The sequence below is a fragment of the Vidua macroura genome, chromosome 16 (assembly GCF_024509145.1).
Source record: "Vidua macroura isolate BioBank_ID:100142 chromosome 16, ASM2450914v1, whole genome shotgun sequence".
Taxonomy (NCBI): Eukaryota; Metazoa; Chordata; class Aves; order Passeriformes; family Viduidae; genus Vidua; species Vidua macroura.
Genome location: NC_071586.1, coordinates 13,328,426 through 13,355,888, shown reverse-complemented (window position 1 = coordinate 13,355,888; position 27,463 = coordinate 13,328,426). Strand labels below are relative to the sequence as shown.

General features: G+C 42.0%; 1 protein-coding gene and 1 long non-coding RNA gene across 4 annotated transcripts; both read right to left on the bottom strand.

The window, feature by feature from the left end:
* Positions 1 to 27: 27 nt before the first annotated feature.
* Positions 28 to 26,907, bottom strand: WIPI2 (WD repeat domain, phosphoinositide interacting 2). 2 transcript variants are annotated; one of them, XM_053991730.1, is made up of 12 exons: positions 26,681 to 26,907; positions 17,985 to 18,067; positions 13,052 to 13,221; positions 11,803 to 11,899; positions 11,127 to 11,224; positions 10,622 to 10,714; positions 9,768 to 9,838; positions 8,997 to 9,104; positions 8,075 to 8,239; positions 6,937 to 7,044; positions 5,642 to 5,772; positions 28 to 4,837 (listed from the first exon to the last, which is right to left on the bottom strand). In XM_053991730.1, exons 1-12 carry the CDS (start codon positions 26,752 to 26,754, stop codon positions 4,725 to 4,727), a joined length of 1,311 nt encoding a protein of 436 aa, XP_053847705.1. In that variant the 5' UTR covers positions 26,755 to 26,907; the 3' UTR covers positions 28 to 4,724. The 2 variants fall into 2 exon arrangements, with proteins under 2 accessions (XP_053847705.1, XP_053847706.1); XM_053991731.1 differs by having other exon boundaries at positions 5,675 to 5,772.
* On the bottom strand, positions 21,129 to 24,070 carry LOC128815213 (uncharacterized). Of its 2 annotated transcripts, none has more exons than XR_008439583.1 (4): positions 23,943 to 24,070; positions 22,971 to 23,121; positions 21,962 to 22,108; positions 21,129 to 21,213 (listed from the first exon to the last, which is right to left on the bottom strand). It is a non-coding gene; the product is annotated as an uncharacterized LOC128815213 (long non-coding RNA). The 2 variants fall into 2 exon arrangements; XR_008439584.1 differs by lacking the exon at positions 21,129 to 21,213 and adding an exon at positions 21,220 to 21,277.
* Positions 26,908 to 27,463: the final 556 nt, after the last annotated feature.

Sequence of the window (27,463 nt, the reverse complement as noted above, 5' to 3'; positions counted from 1 at the left end):
AGCAAACAAAAGGAAGAAGACACAGAATACTTATCACAACACAGATTTAATTTCTTAGGCAGTTATAAAATTACAAAGAGCGACGGGCTAGCAGTGAGAGCCAGACACTTGGTGAGGTGGAATGTTAGACAGATTTTTCCACTTATGGACACAGATACCAAACAGTCAGTGAGCACTGCAGGATGCAGGGGTTTTCTCCAGGTAAGGAAGCAAATGCAAGAGCAAATAGATCCAGGTAGACCCAGGGCCGAGTCAACACCCCACAGAAACCCAGAGCTGCAGGTTTGGGGAGAGCCCCCCACTCCTGAGTCAGACACATGCAGGGTCCCTGCGGCCACATGGCCAAAGCCACAGCACTGACACCTGTAAGGAGCACAACGGCAGCTGTTTGCAAGCCAGAACTACAACTTCTTGCCCGTTATTTTCAAAGCAGTGTAAGATGAGATTTGCCAGTCAGAAGAGCATTAAAATGAAGGCATGTAATGATTAGAAAAATAGGAATATGCTGAATTCCTTTGGTTGTACAACTGGAATCTGAAAGGATTTATTTACAGTCAGAGCCATGCTTTCTTCATTGCGAGCCTTTCACAGGCCAGCAGATTCCAGGAAAAGAAAGGCCTGCTCTCCACATGTGGAGAAGACACTCGGGCCTTGCTCTCAGATATTAACAGGTTAAATAAAGTTGACTGTTAGCCAGGACAGCTGGAGCACAGAATAAAACTTCCCAAACCTCTGCAGTGATTAATCCCCACCAATGCTTTGGACAAAGACTCCTGTCGCTCTGCAAACAGCAGTGGAGCATCTGCACACACCAGGGGGATACTGAACAGCTCAGCAACCCACAGGGAAAGAAATCCTACTGTCCTACTGCATGCTGGTTGGTGCTAATGCCATTATTGGAGCCAAGAAAGCACAGCATGGGATGTAAAAGAGTGCTGTGCTCAGGCTCAGCACTCACCCAGCCCGGGGCTCCTCTGCTCACGCCTCCCTTTTCACTATCCCACACAGGTCAGACCAAGTTCCCTCTGTGCAGACACCTGCCACTACATTAAAGGTCTTCTCAGGTATTTATTTGCATTCAGGCAGACTTGAAAAGCCACCACCTCTACCCCCACCCTCTGTAAAACACAGCCAAGGAACTCGCTGTGCAGGACCCAGAGCAGCAAGGTACAAGCACACACCTGATCCCAGAGGGAGCACTCGTGCCAATGTCTTGTTCAACAGGGCACCAGAACAAACAGCTTTTACCAAACTCTTGATGCTTTCTACTTCCTCCTCCTCCTCTGCCAGGCCCTGCCTTTTAACTGCTAGATTCATATCTATCACTTGTATTTTGGAAACAGTGACATAAGAAGAGACCAGGGCAGATAAAAGCTTTCTGCCTCAGAACTTGAAATACAGAGTAAACAGACAGATGTCGAGACAGCAGCCGAGGACCTGCACTCGCTGCCCATTTGCACATCAAGAGAAACAGCTCCTTCCCTACGGTACTCACTGGGAACTGATCCCACTGCAAGCTAAGACCTGAGTTTAGGATTCCAAGTTTTTCAGTGTTCCCCCCTCCCCAGCTTTGGTTGTTTCAGTTCTCTGCCTCAACCCTCCACTGAGTTAAAAGCTATCAAGAAGTGCAGCCCATATGGAGAGAGAGAGACAGGCTATACAGAACAAACACTGTCCTTCCAAGGAAGGTCAGTCTAAACTGAGAGGGACTGCACAGGTGTTCCCATATCCTGTGACCAGCAGCTTGTGGCCACAGCACAGGGCTCGAGCCTCCTTGGCTTACCCTGGGTCTGTCAGAGCACCAGAACAGAAATGTTTAGACACCACCTGATTCACAGAGAACAACAGTGCAATCACATGCTCCACACTCAGGCGAGGATGCAGCTGCAAACAGCATTTCTGGTTATGTTTAAAGAAAAAAAAAAAAAAAATAGAAATACATCTTTGTGTCACTGGGATAAACCCCCAACCTGAAAGGATTCTAACTTTGGTAGCACACCGCAACAGGGTGGTTACTGAGGGCCCAAGGCCATCACAGGGAAATTACATCAGTCATGTTTTATCTGAGAAAAAGTTTATATCCTCATGCAATTAAACTACTGTCACCACTCTTAAATACACAGCCAGTGGGGACCAGAACTGACCTGCTCCACCCTACTAGCTGGTCACTAACCTCAGAACATGAATATTTTTGCTCTATAAAAAGATTTTCTCCATTACAACAGCAAGAAGATACTTTTAACTGGCTTTCAGCTTCTATTTAAGAAGAAGAGTGAACCAAGTAGGACACAGCAATTCCACAGTGCATGGCTCAGGAGCAGGAACACACTACAGCATATGGAAGACACAAATACAGTGAATATGGGCTCTCCTACTCACCTGTGGAAAATAAGGTATGGAAATTAATAAGGGAATAAAATTAGTACAACAAATGATCTCCATTTTTAACAGTAAAGTTAGTAATTACATTTAGGGGTGTAACATGGCCTTTGCCACACTCAAGAGTTGTAAAACTTGTGTGCTTAGCAAACCTGTGTTGCTGGTGCATGTTTACTGCTAACTGTGCTTGTGGAGTCTAGGCCAAACCTCCAAGGATGTTATCAGGAATGTTAACCAGCTTTAGTCTGGAATGAGAAGACATCTCCTGGGTGGTTCAGTTTGCCAGCAAAGCTCACTGAGCTTATATTTACTTCAAGACTTGTATTTCACTCTGCAGCTTGGAACATCACAGCAAAGCTGAGAGCAGTAAAGCAGAATATAAATAAATAACTGCAGACCATGGAATTGAGTTGTCAGCCAGATCAGTCTCTTGATTAAGTGAGATTTCAGCATGACTCAGGGGTTTGCTGTGAACGTGCTGGGTTCTGGAGAGGACACCACAAGCCACTCCAACCAACTACTTAGGACAGTCAAGGGTTTGCAGTGAATAAACAAGCCTGATCTCTCCCACACACACTTGTGTACAAACACCTTCCATTGACAAGGACTCACAGCAGCCTCCCTGACAGAGCTCTCCTGGCAGGGGCTGCCACCTTCTTTGTACTTGTAGAGGCAGGGGAAGCCCATCTGCCCACACAGGGCTTTGGGGACAGAGCCCACTGCCTGCTACTGCTCCAGGGAAGACTTGTTCACAGTACCCAGTCCTAAAACAACATCACTGCCTAGTTGTTATAGGGAGTTCACACATAGCTGGGGCACTCAGCCTCTGTCCTCCTCTCAAGATCTGCAATTTCCTTGCCTCTCTTTATATTTACTTCCTTGCAAGCAGTCAGTAGAGGGAAAGGAAACAACCCACACTGCTACACAGAAGGCAAAGCAGGCTCCTTCTGGCAAAGGGAAGTAACACTCACCAAGTACTTCACTAATCACTTGCTCAATAACTGTTATCCAAGACTTAAGAGAAGGCACGTTACAACCCTAAAAATAGTCTGCAGCACTGCTCAGCCTTGGAAAGCCCTAGTCAGTGTCAGGGCAGTTAAGGATTTATTCCAAAACTGCCAAAGAAACTATCAGTCCTTGAGTGTATCTATAAGAGCTACTCTGATGAGAAGGGGAATGGGAAAAAAAAAACCAGAAAGAAAAGCATTGTTATGTAGAAGTAGAGAACCCAGAAGTAAATTAAATTTTCAAAATCATTTATATTTACATCAGAATCTGAAAAAAAAATCAAGAACTTTCACTATTAGAGTAGTATACTTAGCCCCAGACTGAGAAGAAGCAGGAATTGAGAGCCTTCTAGCAGGAAACCTTAAGGCTGTTTAGAGAGTGGGGCTGCCAAACTCTACAGGGACTTCCCTCCAGCCTGACAGAATCCTTGCTTTGGATAATTTTAAAAGGTATAAAAAAAGGTTATTGCTACTCTGCCAAGAAAACAGGACAATCTACAGGAAAGAAAGAAAGTGCTTTCCAAGTCTTTTCTCAAAAGCCCACAAGCTTATCAGCCACCACAGGCTACAGACACCCAAGCACCAAAGGTGTACAGACAAGATTCTCTAACAATCTTCCCTCATTCTAGCTCTTCTTCCTGCAGCAATTCCTTTCCTTCCCTGTAAAGGCACTTTCTATATTCTATATCCTTACGCAGGGAAACACTTCCAGTTTTCCATCCCAACAAACAGAACAGTCCCACAAATACACAACATTCAGAAGGAATTTTAATTAACAAAATGGTCCAGGAACGGGGAGGGAGAACCCAAAAAAACAGGCCATTGCATTTGAAAGGTTGCATGTCAGTCACTAGGTATGCCTGCAAGCCCATGCACAGGGAACCATTTGGACCTTTGTCAGTGCAGAACTAGTCTCAGCTTCCAGAACCACTTCTCTACTCCTTCCTTATATAGGCTAAATATTATATACATATATAAAAAAAATACAAACTTGAGTTTGTTATAAAGTGGCTTCTCTTTCTCTCTCCCCCTCCTATGCTTGCTTGGCACATGAATGCATGCAAAGCTAAGTAGGCTCTGAGGGCTGCACAAACAGCAGGTTTTGGCAACAAAAAAAAAAAATAAACACAGCTAAAATAGATAAGCAAGATTAAAAGCCACTGAATTGAAAACCATATATTTTTCCAATTGTATAGAATTAGAACTACAGCTACGACTTAAGAGTCTGTCATCCTCTCTCCCAACTCATGTCAAAGTTCATAGCAGCATAACACGAGATTCCTCAAGAAACGTCAAGCCAGTGTTCTCTGCTTCAGGAGTGAGTTCACAGGTCCAAGTTTAGTCTGTCCGAAGGATCATGGGGGGATGCTCACTGTCTTCGTCCAATCTAAGTGAGTTGGTTTCATCTTCCAGGCAAGCTCCACCCACAGCACCCAGGTCATCCGTATAGGCTGCAGAGAAAGGAACAAGGAGTTGGGGAATCAGCAGCAACAAACTAAGGCTTGGATCCAGAATGAATGAGTGGAGCTGAAGTACCAGGCATTACTTCAAGTAGTTTCACTGCCACCCTATGTTTGTTTTTATCATGACTCTGTTTCATGACTGTGTTTCTCCAAGCCAAGAGCAGCTCATGATCAAAATTAAACTCCCGTGTGCGTGCAATGCCCACTGGAGCTTTGGGCTGCTGTTTTCAGCCTCCACTGATGCAATACAGACGTTGGCATGTGCTGACTGCCCTCCCTTTGCAGCGAGGCACTAACCGGGGTGCCACACGTGGCAAAAGCTCCACTGACTTGAAGAGCTGCAGCATTAACCAAGTTCTCATCCTCTTGATTTATCAGAGCAGTGAATCAGGCTAAAAGGTCGCTGTTCCCATAAAGGAACAATAGCAGCATTTATCAACCTTTCATAAAAAATTTCTTTAAAAAAAGGAGCAGGGCTATAATTCAGATGCTTTCTACAAGGTCTGGGTGCAGAACTGCCTCAAGAACCATGTGGCAAATACTGAAACTATCACTACAGCCATCAACCACAACTCAAGACAAAATTCTATCCAGAAAGCAGCAAAGACAAGTGGCCCATCTACAGAAAGCTACTGCACACCACGAGTGCTCTTTTCCTACTGCTCACCAAGGCTCCACCTCGCACGCGCGGTTACGCAAAGCTCGGTGCGGACGTGGACCAGCTCACGCAGCCATCTAGAAGGAAGCAACAGGCAGAGGTGCTCCCTGCCCCATTCCCAGCCTTCTCCTTACCATGCCTGCTGGGTGAGGAAGGCACATATGTACCTTTAGTCACAGCGGCACTGTACGTCTGCGCTACCAACGGCCGGTCGTGGGATGCAGACTCCAGAATTTCGTTGGCGGGCTCCATGCTGCCATCGAGCCTGCCAGGAAGAGAGGGGTTAGCTGGAGAGGTGATCTGCCTGGGCACAAGACAGCTTGAGCTGGCAGCTTACAGCAAAATATTTCATCTGATGTGCAGGAATAACGAATATAGAAGTGCAATAGGAGGAACTTGGTCCCTCTATTCCAGAGGCCCGGGTAGAGAGCACCTGACAACATTTGGTATTTTTCTGAAGACTCATCAGCATCATGTTTGCCTCTGACACAGCATCAGGATCTAAATCCTAGTAGCTCATAGTAGGAAAAGAAGACTCAAAACAAGACTGCATTGTAAAACACCCCATTCCAAGCAGCAATATTGTAGGTTATCTTGAGCACTGTCACAACAGAAGCAGTTGCTTCTTATACAGATACTAGAAAGCCCTCTAGAGAAAGTATTAGAGCATTTCAAAGATTAACAACTTGGTAAAAGCTTCCCTCTATGAGGCTTCACTTCATCTGTAACCAGAGGTCATGTCTTCCAATGTTCAGATAAATGTATGATTTTTGACCATAATTGCAGGTTGACCGAAGCTGCAAACCTGAATTATCATCATGAGTTATTATCTTTAATTCCATGATTGATCAAGTAATTTAACTGTATTACCCTAGCTTTTCCTGCCAACCTTTATTGAAAAACTGCATTGTCCTATTTCTCAAGTGTTCTACAGTACTATTACAGAACACCAGCTGCCTGGCCTATATGCAAGGAAGTTTAATAAGGACACCAGCAGAGAGAGAAGAGGGATAATTTCATAGGCCAGTTTCCCCTCTGTGAAGTCAGAGTAAGATCTTTCTCATGTTTGTAACCACTTCATTTATTGATGAAGAGCACGGTGCCACACGTTTCAAATTCTTGTTTAAGTAACTCAACTCAAAGTGCCAAGAGGAAACAGGAGCACAGAGAGAACAGCGATTGATCCCTCCCTGCACTGGGACAGGGTTAAGTTTCTGCTGGTGAAGCAGTGCTTGGTGTAGGGGATACTTGGAGGGAAGGCTCAGGGGGATTCTGAAGTTACTCATTCATGTCAGAGGTCTGGAAAAAGATGAGTTTGAAGAAATGAGCTATTCTAAGTTAGACTTTTCCAGAACAGACCTAAGTTTGAGAAGAAATTGGATTTTGAGAGGAAATAAAATACAACAGTTCTCAGCTAACGTGGACTTACTTGTGCTGCTTCATTAGTGTGCACTCTCCTCCTTCCTGGGGGTCTAAGTTGTACATGTAGAGATACCCATCAGCAGCTCCCACCAGTAAACGAGGGATCTTCTGGATTCTAGAAAGGTTTAGAGCAGAAGTGATTTAATAACAGATTATTACAGAAAATATTATTTAATAACATACGAAAGCATGTTCTCCTCCCTTCCCATGATTTAATGGTTAGACTCAATCTCAGAGGGTTTTCCAACCTAAATTATTCTATGACTTTAAGGCATTATTTTCCACACTTTTGCTCCTGGACAGGGAATGCTGTTAACAGAGCACCCAGGAAAGAGCTGTGTGTAAAAGATTTATAGCATAACCACATTTTGGGGCTAACAGGATGCCACAGGAATCAAGCAATTACATATAACTCAGTAAAACAGATTCAGAAGTTACCATCCTGTTATCAAGCTTTGTGCAACTCCAGAGACAAACAGTCTAACGGGAAGGATTTACTTATTTGAGAAATGTTACAAAGCTTAATTATTGCTTAAAGGGTGCTTTGAGATTAGAGGAGTGAGAGCACAGACATGAAGTCAATTTAGCATAAAAACTATAAAACCCCCACAAAGTAAGTTTACTACTGCTCAGCTTATTACTTTGGTAGCTGTGCCAAATGGGACCTGCCTTTGAGGAAGACAGAATAAAAGATTAGATTTAGTCCTCAAAATTAACTTTAATGAATGCTACGCTGTTTTAGAGACAAGAATTATATGAACTTGCTTTCAAAGACTTCTTTAATGGTTAGGCTGGATTGCCTAATTTTGCAATTCACTAACAACATACACCATCACTCCCCCTAGCACTAATGGAAACAAATGCCATAAAAGCCCACGGGTCTGTTCTCAATATTCTTGTTTCAAAATTAAAAGACATCGTTAAACAACACTTAGAAATGGGCTATTCCTATCCAAATGTTATGCCCTTTCCTCCTTCTCTCACAGGACTGAGAGGTGTTAGCTCTGCCACGTTGCTCTTAAACTACAGTGATCACAAGTAGCCACTGCTCTGCTGCAGATGAAGCTGTGTTTTACAGTGGCAGCCTCTCCAGAGCCCAAACAAGCCAGCAGGGTGGGGAGTGCAGGCCCCATTTCTGTACTCACGTGGCAAGTGCACAGATGTTTTTGTGCCCACAGAAGGGCAGACGGACTGTAGCAAAGGCTCTACCCTGGTTGAACATCTCTGTTACTTGAGAGGGCAGATAGCTCGTTGAGGCCATCAGCACTTTTCCAAAGTAACCTGTCCAGGTTGTAGGCTCTTCCTGAGGTCTACAAGGCAGAAGAGAAAAGTGACCCACTTTGCCTTCACCTTAGAGAGAAAAGTGTGTAAACACTTGAAAACATTTTATTTTAAAAGATATTAAGCAGCTGCTTCTCTTCAGAAATAACTAACACCCTTGAGAATTATAACACACTTCATTTATACTACAGGACAAAATGTGCCCTCCAATACCCTCAGCCTGTTATTTAAGCATGTTTGATTGTAAACTGATACTTCTGCATATAAGACTGCATTTTATAATATTCATTATACAAGAGCAGAATCTACTGGAAAGCACTATGTTTTAGGATTTTATTATCTTTTTATCAGTAAGAAAATAGTTTCCAATAACTTCCACTGAAATGGAATTAAGACTGTCCTCTCAAATCATAAATAGGAGCATTTTACAACTTGGTGTCTTTTAAAGCCCCCTATATGCAGCTGGAAGGCATTGCTGAGATAGCTCTTCCCACATGGATGCCAGAGGAGGTGAAACAAATGTAACTGAAAATGTTAAAACTGCTCCACACTCCTCTGTGAAGGACGGACAAGTTCTCTTTGGCAGAAAAACACATTTTCTACTCAGTGGGAGAACAGTACACAGCTCAGCTGCAGTTGCTGATTCATAAGTGACTTCTTATGCCCTTTACTTTACAGTAAAAGTTCAAAAGAAGTCTGTCCACACTTTTGAGAACTCATTCTGTTGAGTGCAGTCAACTTTTAATCCTTTTCCTTGAAAAAATCTAAGGTCCCTTTGAAACCTACTTTTCTTTCACAGTCTCAAGTTTGAAGATATGCACTGTCTCCGTGTTACTGGATGCAGACAGAAACATGCCATCCATGCTGAAAGCCAATGAACAGATGCTCACACACCTGGGAAAAAAGAAAAAAGAGAAGAAAAACAGAGAAGTCAAACTATTTGGCTTAGTTAAGAAGATTTCTAAAGCCACCACTACTTTGCAAGTAACAAAAAACACCCTTCAAGAATTAGCATTCTGAATTCTCTGATAATTTCTTGAAGCTATTCAAACATAAGACTAATGCTGTTCAGCTCTGATGTTTACCAGATATGGGATCAATTAGTAACAAATCTGAACTCAGTCTTACCCTGTATAAAGTACAGCAGAACACAGAGTTACTGCTGCCACAAACCACACCACCATTGCACAATGGCTATCAATGGCCACAGCATTAGAAGGATTTAGAAGAGAGTAATAATATTAGATGTACTGCATCCAATTTCCATAAGAATACAATGTATCCTACAAAAGGTGACCCACTTTAAACAAGTTCCCTCACCAATAAATTTTAAAAGGCAAGAGGGAGTACAATTCTGACAGGATTGATTTGTAGAATAGTCAAGTCCAAAGGAAGGAAATTGGAAAACATTCAAGCTGAAAACTGTTCTAAGCATACATGCAGGGATGAATGAAGATGAAACAGGCAAAAAAATCAGGATGCCAGCTCAACTGCTGAACATACTGGAAATCAACCATAACGAATGAGCATCAGGTAATTAACCCAGCTGAACTTTACCTCTTCACTCCCCTTCGGAATTCAAAGAGTTTCTGTCCCTCTGGAATGGAAAACACTCTTATTACTGTCCCCTGCAAAGAAAAAAACATAAACAGATCATTTTTCATTTCAAGTTCATTCATTGTGTACTAGATCTAGTGAGCACAACTAGAAGCAGCAAACCACTTTGCTGTTAACTCATTGCTGTGATGCAGCCCAGATACTACATGAAGTATTTATGGAGCTGGTTTGTAGGATGTGTTTGAAGAGTACAGAAACAAGAGGTGGGAGCTACTAATGCAGAGAACAAGCTGTGCATCAAAACCAGCCCTTCTTATCATATTTGATCATGAAAACCAGCACACTAGACAAGTAGCACGAGTGCAATCATTTGGATGTCTTTGTGCCTTTATCAGGTGCAATCAGTTATACCTTTATAGTCTAAGCTTATTACTCAAAGAGCAGAGGCTTCAGACTCTCTAATTTACACACATTACATGAACAATTTGTCCTCACATGCCAAAGCCTACCAAGGCACTTCTCTCTACATGGATTTTAACTGTCTTGTTTTCATTAGGAAGACAGCATCAAAACAAGACAACTAATTTCTATTAAATATCCTGCACTAAAGGGAGAAACACTCAGAGGACTGCCCTAATTACAGCCAGATTAAAATGTTTTATTTAAATAACCTTATTATCCAACATTTCACAGCATGGAAATTGTGTCAAATATCATTAATAGATCTTAGATTTCCCATTTTAACTGTAAGCCTTCTTTTCTGGCACTTGCACATGGAACTGTGCACACTTAAAATACTTAATGACAAATTTGATTTTTATCACTGTTAGCAAGGCAATCAAAAGCTCCCTTACCTTTTCTGAGGCTGTGGCAAGTTTAGTACCACTTGCATCAAATGCCAAAGCAGCCAAGGGACTATCATGAGCTGGGATCATATTGGCAGCTCTCTGCAGTGAATCAATAAAATAGAACCTTAGAACAGTACAGGTTAAAAGCTGCAAGTAACTGCATATTTAAGCACATTCAAAGCAAATATGGGTCTTAATTTCTGGACAACAGTTTCAAGATTTTTTCCAGTAACTAAGTACATAAAATTATCACTGAAGCATATACATAGAGAGTACAAGCAGTAGGAAGACAATTCAAATAGAAATTACTTGGTTCCACCCATTTGCCCAATTCCACTCAATCAAATCTAGTATTAGCACTTTTGTTTTCTTTGCTGGCATTCTGTGAAGCAAGAGATGCTGCAAACTGTTGCACAGAAATCCAAGTGTCCAATAATTCCTCCCTGAGCAAATTAAGTCATCTTCAAAACCTGCATCTTTAGAGGTGGAAACAGCATTCAAAGATTCTTACCAGATTGATGGTGTCAAAGACTTGTACTTCTCCAATAGTTGCACTTCCTGGATAGGCCAGGTAGCAATTATCATTGTTTATTGATAAAGCACACAACCCTAGAAGGGATGCAGAAACAGGATTAGAAACAGGAAAATTCCAAGACTTATGCAGTAAAACTTCCAGATTCTGTGCTTGAATGTCACCAAAATAACTCAAATTATCAACAGAAAACTCAAAAATCAACAGAAACAAAGATGAGTAATCTTGGAGTCAACCTGCAATATATGCAAATATTTAGCATAAGTTTGTTTAATATTAAACAGAAAAGGAAGAATACCAATAGAGTTACAATAACTGATTAACAGCAGAACTTCCCATGTCTGCCATGATTCCTAAAGTATTAACCTGACAAAGTCTTTAACTATACCAAGTGCTGTCAAAATCCAGCTTTTATCTCTCCTGTTTTTTTCCTAACATTTCAACACATCCACCCCAGGAGACCAAAATACTGGGAAGATGCAGAGTCTGCTACTTGTTCTCAGCTGGATCTAACATGCAGGCTTTCAGACAACACTCATATTTGTTATTGTATTTGAAAGCAGAATTAACACCACCACAGTTCCCTGTAGAGAACCTCATACACTGACACAAAAAGCACTTTTCAGAGTTCTGCTGATTCTATCATCACATTTACCTGCAGGATTGGGAGGTGTCTCCCTGATTGTATGTAATACCTTCATGTCTCGTATGTTGTGTATATAAAGAGACTCTTCCAGACATACTATCAGCCTCTAGAAAAGGGAAAGAGGACAAAATAGTGACATGGAAATAGAGTTCATATGGATCTATCAATCCTAAAAAAAATCTATCCCAAAATGCAGTAGGTACCTTCCAGTAGAGAAGAGGTTGTACCCACCTGATGGGGAGAAGTAAGAGTCTGACAGAAGATACACAAGATCCAGCTCTTGACACAAACACTGCACCCCACTTCCCTCAACCTCACCAGTGCAAACTGAAAACATTCCCATTACTAGTTTAAGTCAGCAAACCAGAAACCTTCACTTAATTCTTATTCTGTACCAATTTAGATGTGGAAATAATGGAAATTACTTTCTGCTTTTGCTAAACAGAGAAAACAGACAAGACTTTTTAATCATTCATAAAGCCTATAACTTAGCCATAATCATTTGTGAATGGCCTTTTTTTTAACTCTTACTAAGTTCCTCATCATCTCATTTACTTTGTAGACTACATGTGGATGACTAACTAGACATTACTCATTTTACACTAACTCCCTGTGCCAGAAATCAAATTACCCACTCTTTCTCTCATGACTTTAAACAGGAAACCCCTCCTCCCACACCCATTTTTTGGGGGCAAAGTCAGACATTAAGGTTTTCTCCTCCAGATGCCATTATTTCTAGTTTGAATGAACTGGCTAAAGACAGAGAAGTCTGTACTTGCTGAAGAGCCTACTGATAATTTAGTCATACAGCAAACTATGCTTCCAGGTGCTTCAAAAATTCACCAGTTGCGTGACATTTTTTAGATTTTATTTTTAAGAGGAATTCAGCAAACAGCACTTAGAACCATAATAGCTTAATAGATAACTTTAAATTTTGGCCTGAAGAGAAAATACTTTCACATTTAGAATGAAAGGATGATACACACAGCAAGGAACCTCAGGAGGTCTCTAGTCCAACCTCCTACTCAAAGCATGCCCAGCTTAATCAGGGTATTTCCCCAAGTAAATACATAAACAAAGAACAAAAAATACTTAATCAAATACAGGTACTGAGATTCCATACAGAAGCCACACTTGGAAAAGTACTACTAAATTTCAAATAGCAATTCTGTCACTAAGGTAGAGACATCAATCAGCAGAGGAAGTAAGACCCACAACCCCTTTCCCATATTTCCACATAGGCAGAACCACTACTCACCTGTCTATTGAGTTTGACAGCCAAGATGGTGTTGGAGTAACTGTAGTTGCAAATCTCTGTCCCCTTCTTAAAGTGACAAACTTTCAGCTTCCGTGGGGCTTTAAGGCTAACTATGGCCACCAGACTACTGGAGAAGAGCCTCTCCACAATGCACACATCTTCTGTGTCAGCTGAGGAATCACAGGAACAAGGAAAAATACAGAGGGACATTTCAGGGAGAAGAATGATGCACATCAACAGAAAATACTGTCTAAGAAAATCATAGAATCATAGATTCAGTCAATGTAAAAATACAGCTTAACACCACAAACATTCTGCCATGACAGCTCAGAGTCAAGGTGGGACATGGGACAGGCTTTTAAAGCAGAAAATCTACACAGTGAGTGATGGTTTCCAAAGATTTCCCTCCCCCTCCCCAAGGTGTCACACAAGTTTGTTTCAGAACAGTGTCTACTTCCCATGCCCAGAATCCAACAGAAAAAAATTCCCAAAGCTACAAGACCCAGAAAATTGTCAAATTCCAGAATTTTATGATCTTCTTTTATCTCTGCAGAAAAATTAGGAAAGCAAACATTTTTTAGGCTTTTTCTGTGTGTGTGTGTTTGGGTTTTCTTTTTAAAGCTGTATTATGCTTGAAAGGGTTTCTGATGACCCAAACCCCTGGCATTTCCATTGAAGAAAGAAAGGTTACAGTACTCAGAGAAGCTGGTGAAACTCATTTGCCAGAAGACTGCTGCAGCCACCAATTAGCATTTCCACACATACCATCTTTTACCTGACAGGCCCTAAGAGCAATTTGTGCAGGAATCACTGATGCCCAGCATTCATGCAGAGCTATAAAACATCAGATTTGCCAAGGTGCTTCTACTATGGGAGCACTGAAAGCAAAGGAGGAACACAAATCCCTGCGTGAGGAGACGGCAGGAGGGAGGAGAGCCCAGGATCTCTGGCAAAGATAATTTCAGAGCAACTGATCACAGCACATCATTGGACCATGCTGGCAGGAGGCCAAGTCCCACCACCAGTTATCCTGGCATCTGTGCCTCCCTCTCCATCCCATAAAGCTCCTCTTCAAAACCCCAGGAACACTGTGCACACAGTTTTCAGGGCAGTGAGAAGCTGGAGAGAGTTCTACCATGCTCTGCAGCTTTTTCACAGCCACTGGCTACACCTGCCCTTTCATTACAGAACCCAATCAAGACAAGTGATTCGAGCCTTTGGCCTTGATCCATCAAAACAAATTTTTCAGGAGTCAGCTTCTGGATTAGCTCAATGCTTAACACATTCCAAACCATAAAACAGCCAGTAAAAAACCAAAAAAAACCCAACCCAAAATAGCTTGTTTCTGAAGGCTTCTGTTTTGGCCAAGAGACACATTAAGTAATTAATTTGCACTGTTCCCATCAGCAGTGACAGAAACTCCATGAAAAAAGTTCTGTTCAACATTCTCAGTATATGACACTGCCATCAGTGTGGACACGTCTGCTTTCAAAGTGATTTCTCTGGGCAGTTATTTCAAGAAAATGAACACAAAATATTTAATATCCTCCATTTTTTTGAGAGAAACAAGCTACTTATGAAAAAGGAGCAGGTTTACACTCTGCATTTTCAGTACTCCACGCTACATAATTGACTTTTATCTACAACTTGTATTTAATATGGTACTTTTCCAGAGAAGACATAACTGCTCACAGAGGCTTTGAAAATTCAATTTTCTCATGCAACAGGGATAATGCATTTTAGTAATTACTTTGTTTTCAAGGAATTGTTCTCCATTTTTTCTGATACTACACAAAACACACGAAAAAGAAATACAAAAATCTGCTTCAATAAATGTATGCAGAGACTTTGAAATGCAGAGATCTGTGTTCCTTGAATCAGAGTAGCTGCATAAAAGACTGAAATATTTTTACAGGCTGGGTTATCAGCTTTCCATCTAAGCCTGGAGTCCTTCAAAATTATGACATCCTTTCACAAGAGTCAGAAGACCAGCACTCAGAGACCCAAACCCCGCAGTCTGACTGCTCCCAGCTCCAGGGTGAGCACAGCTTCTTTCCCCATCTAGGGATAAGTGTGCAGACACAGCTTCTGGGAATTGTCATCCTCTCAGGCAGGTGGGAGAACTGGCATTTCAGAAGAGGAACAGCAGCAGGGATTCATATGGAAATAGTGCTGTCCTATGCTGCACTGATGGCAAGGGTGGGCAGCAGGGAAGGCACACAGGGAAGAGCACTATCAACAACTAAGCCACCAGACAGAAGAAAAAATTTTCAATAAGCAAAATGCCTCAAAGGTATTGATAATCCTTCAGTCTCACCATACAAAGATTATAATACAGACAGTTACCTTTAAAGAAAGGCTTTGTGATGGGCATTTAATTAAATTCACTTTAAAATATGGGATGCACCTCTGCTCCTTTGTCTTCCTTTAACAGGAAGAAGAGATAAAATCTCTTCACAGCTGCCAAGTAATTTATGCTTCCCAACAGCAACTATTCAAGAGGGTACCAGGCTATACTGCCCATCCTATGTTCAGCTGACCTAAATTAATCATATGTTTAGCAGCAATAAAGCCCTATAGCAATGCTGTTACTCAGGTTTGTTTTTTTTTTTTTTTCTATTAGTATTATCTCCTTTACACTACACAACTGAGCATTGCCAGAAACTCAGATTCAAAACAGAGTAAGAACAAAAAGAACTGCAAAACAAATTAAGTATCAGCAGTGAGGGGAGAACAAGCAAACACATAACAAGATTAGTTTCATAAACACAAGCATGTAGCATCACAGACAAGAGCTGGTTAGAGCCAGCTAGATTATGATCAGCTGTGGCTTTATTCCATTTTTAATCCAAGAACATGAAGCATATTAGAAGCATTCATTAAGCCTTAAAGCACCCTCCAATCTAATGCTTGTTTTTACAGTGGGATCAACTGCACAGGGAGTCAGGAGATTTGCAGTCACAGGAGAAGTCAGTGATGGGAGCAGCCAAATCTCCCATCTTTTTTGTTTCTCTCTCAAACACAAGGCAGCTGAGGCATATTCTGCAGTTTAGTTTAAACACCTACACAAGAGTTGGCAGATCAATCTTCCAGAAGAGAAGGAGGGGTCCTTAACAGTGCTCACTCAACACAAGAAATCTTTACATCCACTTAAACTAAACTGGGAAGTGGGAGGCACCGTTGTTTGGGAGGCCTCAAGATACCTTTCCTTGAGGAAAGGAGGTACCCAATGCACAGGAAGCCCTCCACCCTCATATCAAGTTTTAACAGGCATGGTTTGCAAGTCCAAGACTGAAAATTATTTGACTCATACAAAGAAAATGAAGGCCTCTCAATATTTCGATCTGATTTGAGCAGACTGACTGGCTTCCACAGGCCAAAGCACTGGATTTTTTGTAGTGAGAGGACAAAATGTAATGGGTTCAAACTCACAGAGGGGAAATTCAGGTTCAGTATATGGAAGAATTCTTCCCTGTGAGGGTGGTAAGGCACAGGATGCCCAGAGAAGCTGCGGCTGCTCCATCCCTGAAGTGTCCAAGGCCAGGTTGGACGGGGCTTGGAGCAACCTGGGATAGGGGAACTGGATGATCTTTAAGGTCCTTTCCACCCAAAACATTCTACTAAATGTTACCTCACGCTCTGTGCTCAGCTTTCACAGACTTAACACTCAGAAAACTTAAAATATCCAAGAGTTTAAGTCAATACAAGCATCCCAGAACAGTCTGAAGACAAGACTGGAATCAGCAGGTCAAAATTCCAATTCCAGCTGCTTTTATCAGCTTATTGCAAGATGTTGAACAAGGCACTTTATCCAATCTGTACTTTTTCTCTCAAGGACTACCCAAAAGATGCAGTCCTGGCCAGTGCAGCCGACCTCACAGGATATTTTCCAGTGTCTTGTGTAACAGGGAATCATCTTCACTGGGTCTCCTGGGGTGACACCAGGCCAGCCACTGTAAGTGCCTGACATACTGCAGAGGTCAGGTACATAAACTCCACGGCAGAAAATGGAATCCAAGCCACTTATTAACCAGTACAACCAGACCATGACTCAAATAGGAAGATGTAGCTACAACACAATTTAATCTGACCACAGGTGCCTAATTTGAACCTCACAATTACTTCTCTCCATTGACTGTGTACAAAAGCAGGCTGTCATCCCAGGTAATGGATGATCTGAATCACACCCCATTTCCAAACTTAACATGCCACAGGGTCAGGTCACTTTGGGAATGGAGTCTGAGGACAGCTCTGTCATGGGATCCCACTAGAGATGCTGACATCACAGCAATTGGTACCACCTGCTCACACGGAGTTTACAAGAAAGCAAGCATACTCATGCATAGCATTCATAGCTGACTATTAGCATCTCAAAAAAGGGAAGTCTGTAAACTGCTGGCACAACAGGGGATACCACTTCTCCCCCAGGCCTCTCTCCATTTCACCTCAGATCATATTCAACTGTGATCACCATTGAGAAGTTATGGGAATCTGAGTTATCCACCCTTTTGGATGAGCAAGCCTGGAACTATCATGTTAAAGAATAATATTCTAACAGGAAATATTAGGATAAAAATATAATTAAGGCTTTGTTTTCTTATTTGATAAAGGTATATTAGTGCTTCCATGCCCCAACAGCCAGTATAAAGATCCAAAAGACACTCTCCACACATGAGTAAATTATTATTTTTATGCCCAGCTGCTATGTAACCTGGCTAAAACCTGGCTGGACATTATTAGAAAAGCAGAGTTTTCATAGCTACTACCAGAACACCGATTCATAGTTTTACCCTGCTTGCAATTACTGTATTTGTGTGATATTTACACTTAAGGTTCCTTTTATGCCAAGTTCAAACAACCTGTGAAAAAGTGAAACATTTCTTATTCTTCCCACATTAAGCCATCTGAGGGAATTAAAAAAAAAGATACTCACTGCATTCATAGATCTGCTCTAATTTGTCCACAGAAGAAAGAGAGAAGAATTTGTAGCCTGATTTACTGCCAACTGCAAGGGATCTGCAAAAGAAACAAGCCAGTCAGGAACATCAACCCCATCAGCAGTGATTACCCTTGGAGAGATTCTTACCCAGTTCTAAACCTCCAGCTGGGTTAGCTCAGTAAGGATAAAAAGTTTGTCCAAAAAAGCCATAACAGACACAGACAGCTTCCTCAATTCTGATTAGACCAAAAAGCTTCAGAATTACAGAGATTGGGTGTGGAAATGTGTTTCACATTTATGAAATGACAGTTCACAGCCTAAAGTAAACCTACTGCCCAATTCTCACCGGTGATTTCTTCACACAGGCTAAAAGCTTTAGTGTAGAGGGATGATGATGACTTGAATAATGTAATGCAAACCAATTACATCATTGCCTCATCATTAGAGGTGACCTCCAAGACCTTTTAAACTGGGCTGTCTGGGGATTTTTGTTCTTTACAGTGTAAAGCATCCCAGAAGAGTTTTCATATTAAAAAAAAAAAAAAAAAAGTAATTAAAGACTGCCAACTCTAATTTTCTCTGGCTTTACGTGATGATGTTCTAGCACCCCCACTGTCAGGTCTCAGTCTTACAAATACTCATACTGAATCTTTGATCAGAGGCACCCTCTAAAAAGTGCCAGTCACTGATGTTAAACAGATTGAACAATAGCAGAACATTAAAAAACTGACTAAAACCCCTTCTTTCCTCCATTACTCAATTTTCACACTTAGCTCACAGACCATTTAATTGCTTTTCCAGACAGAGTCAAAGGCAGGTCTTAAATTCTAAGCTAGAGAAACCTTTAGCCTGTCTTGCAAGTCTTTACACATCAAGGCAGTGGACAATAGCTCATTCTTGTTTCCCCTCCCCATTTTGGAGGAAGCTTTTATGCCACAGATAAAGAAAATTAACAGTCAATACAGTTTTACAGGAGTGCATTAGTATGCTTATAGCTCATATATTTCTTAGTGCCAAGAGACATGGAGGAAAATTCCAATAAAATACATTTTGATACCCTAAACTGTGGCAAGTCATTCAACACAGGGCTGCAATCCAACCGTGCCAGTCAGCCTGCCAAAAATGCCTTTCTGAACTCAGCAAGATGATTCTCTACAGTTCAGATGTACTAACAATTAATACTGCATTTGGAAGATGATTGCTGAAGATTCCTAGATTTCATGTTCTTTCTGTATTTTCACTTGTGGCTCCAAACTGGGTCTTTTTTAAATTTCAGCATACCCGGAAGATTAAAAATGGCTCCTTATATAGTTCACCCTCTGAAATTAAGCTACAAAATCAACTTCTGTAGGATGATATGACCTTCTCTTCTAGAAGAAAATACAACTGGCACAATCTGGTTAGGAAATTATGTTTGAGAAGGTTTAAACCTTCAAATTAAAACATGAACCATGCAAGCAAGAGATTCAATTCCACAGATTCAATAACCAAGATATTAAAAAAGCATATAGGCTTAAAGATAGAGGAGCAGCAACAAAATTTTATGATTGCTTCTCTAAGTTACCCTAGAAATACTGAATTTAATTTTCCTTCAGACAAAATCAGCAATGTTCAGCAGTCTCCATCTGATTAATCACCAAAGACACTTCAGTGGTTTTGCTCAACTACTTTTGTACAACTCAACAAAAACTCACATTATGTGAAAAAAACCCCTTGAAACTCTAATTTGGTAAAACAAAGCAATAAGTCAGCTTTTCTTGTATCATCTACTGCTTTCCTCAAAAGAAAGTTTAACAAAGAATGACATTAAAACTGTCACTTTGCAAAGGTAAACAAGCACTCCACAGAGTTAAAAATAAATGGAGTCACAAGACTCCTTGCAATATAAACAATCCACAAAAGACACAGGATGATTTCCTCATGGAGAGCCCCACACAGCAGCTATTTGTATTTCTAGGCAGAACTGATTCCTGATTTGTACTTACAGCTTTAAATACAGAGTACTGCTGAATCACTGTTTTACTGACAGGACCACTGAAAGCAGCAAGGAAGCTCATTTTTCTTGTCCTACGACTATACCTCATTCAAATGAGCTGTAGACAATGGCAAACATGAATTGTGGACATGATAAAAATCATTAGACTGAGTAGAACCCAAAATGCAGAAGCACAGAATGGACCTTTCCATCCATGACAACTGCTTTTTGTTATTTATTTCAGGATCAAGGTGATGAAGTCAAAATTATTTGTTTACACAGAGCAGTTCAAGTCAAGATAATTAAACCCATTTCAGTGTACAAGTGTAACTGCAAAATAACCCCTTTTTCTTCTGGAAGAGCAGTCTTGCTTTTGGAGGGTTTGTTGGTTTGTTTGGTTTTTTTTTTTTTAATGTACTCTTAAATTACTTCATATGAAACTACTGGAAAAAGGCTTTTTATATGTAATAAGAACTCACTAGGCTGAATTATACCAGCATAATCACAGTGATTTAAATCTCCCATCTTCCCCTGCACTGATATTACACTTAAGCCCTTAAGACACCCCACAGCCAAATCTAAATGGCCAAATCCACAAAACAAGGACCTAGCCAAAATTACCTCACCTCTGCAAAAATGTGCAAGCATATGGGGAAGAAATATGATCAATAAGCCATTTAGCTCTTGCTCAGTGGCCAACAAGAAGCTGCTGTGGTTTATCAGAAGCTCCTTTTACAGCATAGGCGTTATGCTTTATAATCACTGATTTTCAGAAGCTGATGAGACTGAAATTGAAAATAAAATAAATATTCTCTAAAATGGCTTTTTTTCCCTAACATTATGCTATACACATGTGGGTTTTAGCTCTATTATGTGCAGCCTCTATTACACACTTTAGACTGTACACTCTGAGCTATTTCATCATGAAGGCTGTCTCCTCAGTCCAAAATTATCAATATAGCCATGATTTATGGAACTGTGTTTATCCACTTTTTGCAGAGATAATGCTGCAGACTGATCCAAGACTACATAAATCTTGATAGTATTTTCAAGAGTGACTACCATAAATAATTAAAACTATCCTCATCAGGCAAACAGTGCTGGGAGATTTCACGCATTCATTGGAAGATGCTGACACTCGCTCTAAGTGCACTCACCTAAAGTGGGAAATCAGCTGCTTCAGTCTCTCTGGCTCTTTAGGAACAAGTTTTTTCAGCTGGGTTAGAATCCTAAGGTTTTCTTTTGTTTCTTTAATATACATATAGAAGGAAGAAAACCAGTTTTTCCCTTTCCATATCACAGAGGACCTTAACTATTAATCAGAAATATTCCACATTAATCAGAAAGTTCCCAAGAAGGGCAGCTCTCTCAAAGATTAAATCAATTGCAGCTGCAGCATAAACATGACTCTAAAAGTCATTACTGCTTTAAATAACTGGTTAATTAAGCCTACTTTCATTATGATACAGTCTCATTATACTAATGTTCCATCTCATTTCAAAACCAATGTAAATTTCCACAGACAAAACATTCTGGCTTATGATGAGGAGGGGGAAAATAATAATAAAAATAATGATGAAAGAAAAGTCAATGAAGACATAATGCTAAGGAAATGTATCTTGCTTTATTTCCCCCTCCAAAATATCTGCTATAACATCTCATGGGCATGTTGTATATCAGAGGTCATTATTTTGGAAAAGAGATACAGAACTTCATACATTCAGTGTTTTTGTCAGCAACATTCTGACAACCCACAGGAGATTTTCCCATTATTCTTGTATTAAAAGAAAACTCAAATCTGCTACAGCAAAAGGAGACCACGCCTGCTCATCACTTCACACGCAGCTGGGACAACAGAAAGTCCATAATCCAAGTAAATAGCACTATTCTTGGGCCAAATCCCCATCCAAATGGTCACACACTGAGGAACAGCTCCTCTGACCAGCCCCCCTGAGCTGCTGTGCCCTCTGCAACAACAGCAAGAAACACAACATACGGTTGTCTCTCTCAGCTATCCTCCCTGAGTGTAGGAGCTACGTGACCGCTCTGTCCTTCCTTTTTTTGGTCTGTGTTTAGCTTTAAAGCCTCCTTGGAATAGAGAGCTCTCCTGTCCTCAAGGATCACGGGTGTAGGACACCTGAACCTAGGAGAAACAAAGGCAGAGGAGTGAATGCTCAGCACCTAACCCTTGTTCCTCCCACCACAAGCAGTTTACTACAGAGATCCAAACATCACAGAATAAGGGAATGAGAATACAGCTTCTGGGACACAAAGCATGCCAGGTGCATATAGAGACAGCAGCATTTGCTCAAAATGTAGAAAGAAATTTATTTATTTGGGAAATTAAAAGGCAGAATTAAATTGGAAAGAAGAAATATATGGAGTGATACGTGTCATGTGTAACTCCACACATAAATGAAAGCAGAGCCTGAAGAAATCCTTGCCAATAAGGCACACACCAGTGTTTTCCTTAGAAGTCAGAACACAAGGTTTCCTCTTCCCCTTTCATCAGGAGTCTGTTTTCAAAACTGCAGTGACTACTTTGTTTCCAAACGCTGCCACACAATTACTTATTTTAAAAAAAGATGACTAAAACTTCTCTAGTCTGCCCACTCGCATTATTTCACAAGCAGGTTTTTGGTGGGGTTATTTTTTGTGGGTGGAGGGAAGTGGGTACATATTTTTAAATTGAATCTGAACACCATTTTTAAGTACTTCCAAAGAATACCTGTGCAACTGTTTAAATATTGAAAGTTTTACCTATTATATAGATACATACAAGCTTTGGGGTCTTGAAGTTATGCTTTGCTTAAAAAGTCACAAACTTCTAATCCATTATCATTTCCCTTATGAGACTTAAAGCTTCTATGAGTTTGTGAGGTCTTTAATTTTTCATAAACGTATCTATGCTCAGTTCTAGCAGTTTTCCCAGAAGTAATACAAACTGTACTTGGGTTTTTCTTCCCAAGTATCCACTGTTAAAGATTTGCAGCTGTAAAACCTACCTGGCACAGAGGCCACCCACAAGCTTCCACTGCCTGGTTTTGCTGGGACACCCGAATTCCAATGGGTTGCTCCACTTTGATCTGCAAGCTGGAGCTTCTGCCTCTCAATCAGGGAATGCCAGTCATGCCAAGTTGTGCAATGATTGATTCACTGGGGAAAAGGGCTCAGTCCAAAACAAGCACACTAACATCTTCTGAAAATACCCTTCTCTGTGTTTTTACTTAATGAAAACATTATATCAAAGAGAAGCCACAAACCAACCGCTTCTGCTGCATTATAGGTGAAGTGTTTTCAGGCAGAGTTCCAGTCACAGCCAGTAATTCAAAACTCTCATGTAAATAAAGCTTAAGGCAATGTGGGATAAACAGGCAAGACAACACTTGCAATAATGCAGATACTATTCCAAGCGACAATGTCACTACACACAGCATCCCTGAATGAGTATTAGCCAAGTCTGGGAAAACCAAGCGACTAAAAGCAGGATAGAGGATATCTGCTCCAGTCACCAGGGATTGCAACAACTAGGAAAAGCAGCAGCAACTTTTATGATGACAACATTCTTCTAACTACCAGTAATCCAATTTCCCAAGACTGAGAGCCATCATGAAGCTCATCTTTCTACAGAAGAAAGTACCTCATTACCAAATCTTCATAAAACAAAGAAAAGTTAGCTTGAATCTTCTTTTCAGCAGTAACAAGCCCCATCTTTTCCTAACACAAGGAACTGGCTCTGCTGTGCAGGTAAGCAAGACAGTTAAGCCTGAGTGGAACTGGCACTTATTAGGGTGAAGGTAAAAGCTTTAAATGTAGTAACAACAATGAGCCCATGTCATTTATTTTCCAGTTCTGTCTGTCAGCAATTTTTCTAATTACTGAAGCACCTTAAAGCATGATGTGAGCTCTACTGACTGGGCAGACATAAACAAAGCTTGTCTTTCATATACTGCCTGAAAGAATATACATTTGTTTACCTTGCCTGTCTGGAGAAGGGCTCCAGTTACCTGTAAAAGTTGAAAACAGGTGAGCTTTCTGAGGCCCAGCATGGGAAAGTGTAAGTCATTCCTAATAAGTTCTTTTCAGCTCCTCTCACCTGGTGAACTGTGATCTCAGATGTATAGAATATATAGTATATACATTCCAAATAGTATATATATATATATAGCATATATATTATAGTATATAGCATACTATAAACTCAGAGAGCTGCCTTCTTGTTTCTCCACTCAAACAAGAAACTAACAGAGATCATGGGTGGGAAACTGGAAAAAAAAATGAAATAAACTTCTGTTTAAAGAATGCACACAACCAATAAATTCTACTCAGTTTAGGAACTTGAATGCAACTTGGTTGTTTGGGCCACTTACCACATCAGACAAATGTTTCACTGAGGAGCTGCTCACAAAGGCATCTGCAAAACTGGTTTTATACCTACTACTTTTCTTGGAGAGTTTTATTTAAGATACTGTTAGTAAGAAGAAATTATTTCACATCATCATCATCCACCTCATTTTATCTCAAATTAAGTGGCCTTTCAAATTAATCTAAGAATTTTGAGACAAAAATATGAACAGAAGCCTTCTGATATTTCTGTCATTTCTACATCAGATACCTGAATTCACAAATATTCAAAAATGACACAAAAGTGACCCAAAACTTGGAATTGCAAAGATCTATAGGCCAGGTCTGCCTCACATAAAAGATACATCACCAAAATTCTCATCAGCTAATCTCAAGGTGATTTATATATAAATCATATTTTTAAAAAACATCATTTATTGACACAATTGATACTAGAATACCAAATTTAAAAAACCAACCAACAACAACAAAACCCAAAAAAACCCACCAAAAAACAACCAAACCAGCTATCAAAGAACATTTTTTGGTTATTTACAAAAATGAAATGGGAAAAGTAGTGCAGTAGCACAACCAACCGAGGAATGAAATCATTAGCCAGGTGTCCCTTTTCTCTCCCTATAAACTCCTTTAAGCTCCTTGAAGAAAGATTTCAAGGTGTACAAGCCAAAACCTAGGTAAGCTTATGCTGTATTTGCTTTCTTGTTATTTCTGTCTTGGTTTTGTTCTCAAGCCAACCTGCAACTCTTGTTCAAATTCAGTGGGTTTTTTTGGTCACAACTCAGTGATCTTTAGGTACACAAAGGTCACCACAAAGCTAAGGTGCAACTGAAAATGCAGAGGTGCCACACTGGAGAACAGAGCTGAACTTCAAAAACTTATATAATGACCTTTATAAACTGCAGAAGAAAGAGGTGACAAATCCCCTAGTTATTATGACTTTTTTTTTTTTTTTTTTCCCAGTAATAGGTAAAAAAGGAATGGAAGCTGAGCAAAACTTGAGCATGTTTTATATGGACAGAGTGAGCTCCATATGGCACCCACTGAAAAAATGCAAAAAGCAGTTGCAAAGTCTCTGGCTTGAATCAACACAGGGATAATGATTTACTTACAAACACACAGAGCACTACTGCTCCCCCCATCATTCACCACAACTTATTTACTGCCAGAATCTCTTGTCTCAAACCTATCCAGCTCCAATTGCTCATCTCTTCACCCCCAACAAAGCCTATAAAAGCAGAGTCTCTCCTGCTGTGATGTAACTCTGCTTGGAAGCCACCAGAAAAAACCTCACCTTCACAACTCCCATATGCTCCAGGACCTGCTGAGGACAGGCACAGATCTCCCTCGTCAGGGCAAGATATTGTTGCTTGCAAAAAGAACAAGTCGTTAAAAAAACAAACCCTCCACCACACACGTGGGCTATGCTTTGTGATGCCAACCTGAGATCATTTCCTCTTACTCACTTCCTAAAACAAAACCCCTTTCTCGAGTACAAGCTCTTTCAGTTCTTACTCCCTCCCCAGTTTCATCTCTCAGGTATTTAAGACAATCAAATCCTTCTTTAAATGAACTTCAGTGCTCCAATCCCAACTAATAGGGGGTTCCTAAATTAAAAACACTGCTTTATAATACCCCATATAAAAACTAATGTGCACTAATTGATCTAAATAGGCTGCAATGATTAAGTAATTTGCGAGACTTGCAGCTTGAACCATCCGAAGCCCAAGGAAGTGCAGTTTCAAGGATCAGAGAAAGGCCTCTTTTCTAAATCAAAACCAAAAGTAGCATGGGCTCATAAAAATACCTCCAAGCTTAAGTCTCACTGCTTCAACATAGCAGGTGACAATAAAATAACTGTATGAAAAGACAGCTGTGAGGAACTTTCGGATGAAGTCTTTGCGCGTCCTGGAAGACTTGGGGCTTCACGTCGGGCCCTCCTAGGGCTGGACATCAGCAAGGAGCAGCTGAGCCCTCCTTCCGTCCCCTTCCCCAGGGAACAGGGAGCGATGCCTCCCAGGCAGCAGCAGAAATTCCCGGGGAGGGAGAGGGCACCACGCTGCCCCCGCCGCAGAGCCGCGTGTCCCCGCGGCAGGAGCGGCCCGGCTCCGCATGAAGCCGGAGGGCACAGGGGGCTGTTCCCGGCCCTCCTCCCCGCGGGGGACCCCGGCCCCGCTCCAGCCCCGAGGCCCCGGCACCGGGCGGCTCCAGCGGCGCTCCCGCCGTGGGAAGGGGCGGCACCGGGGAGACCCCGGCACGCCCCGCCCGCGGCCCGGCCTGCTCAGGGCCCCCCAAAGCCGCTGCCGCTCCCCGGCCCGGGCCCCCTCAGCCCGCCCCCCTCAGCCCCCCTTACGTGTTGTCCTGGTTGAAGTTGGCGAAGAGCAGATGGCCGCTGCCGGCGTCGCCGCTCTGCCCGGCCAAGTTCATGGCGGGACAGCCCTCGCCACCCCCGTCCGGCGGGGGGGAGGACGAGGAAGCACCTCCGGAAGGCTGCGCCCCTCAGCCGCGGCCACCGCGGCCGCCCGGACCCCGCCGCATCCCCGCCGGGCCCTTGTTTACGCGGCGGGCGGCGGAGCGGCCCCGCGCCTGCGCCCTCCCGGCCGCCGTACGGCCAGCGCGCCTGCGCGCGCGCGGCGGAGGCGGGCGGGCCGCGTTGCGAAGCTAAGCAGGGCCCGCTGCGGCCGGCGGTGGATGGGAGACCCGGGGCGCGGCGGGGATCCCCGGGCTGAGCGCGGCCACCGCGCTCCTGTCACGGTGGCCATGCGGTCACGCCCCGCGCTGTTCCCGCTCGCCCGTGCCGGTGCAGTTCCGCTTCGTGCCGCGGGATGTCCCCGAGGCTCAGCGGATGAGCGGGCGGGGGCTCCGGACTTGGGGAAAAAGGGAAAAAAAAAAAAAAAAAAAAAAGTTGGGGCTTTTCAAGCTGGAGAAAATTGCTTGGAGACCTTAGAACAGCTGTCAGTGTCTGAAGGGGATCTTGGTCAGGATTTGTAGGAATAGGGGAAGGAGTGATGGGTTCATAGTGAAAGGGGAAATAGATGCACAGGAGGAATTCTTTAGTGGGATGGTGGTGAGGTGCCTGGAGCAGGTTGCAGATGACCCCTCAGCCCTGGCAGTGTCCAAAGCCAGGCTGAACTGA

Excerpts from the sequence above, each read along its gene's own strand:
- WIPI2 (XM_053991730.1), bottom strand. The coding sequence starts at position 26,754 with ATGAACTTGGCCGGGCAGAGCGGCGACGCCGGCAGCGGCCATCTGCTC. Across the intron at positions 8,240-8,996 it reads CTTGAGACTGTGAAAGAAAA|ACCTCAGGAAGAGCCTACAA; the intron begins GTAGGTTTCAAA and ends TCTGCCTTGTAG. Across the intron at positions 5,773-6,936 it reads ACACTAATGAAGCAGCACAA|GCTCGATGGCAGCATGGAGC; the intron begins GTAAGTCCACGT and ends TCTTCCTGGCAG.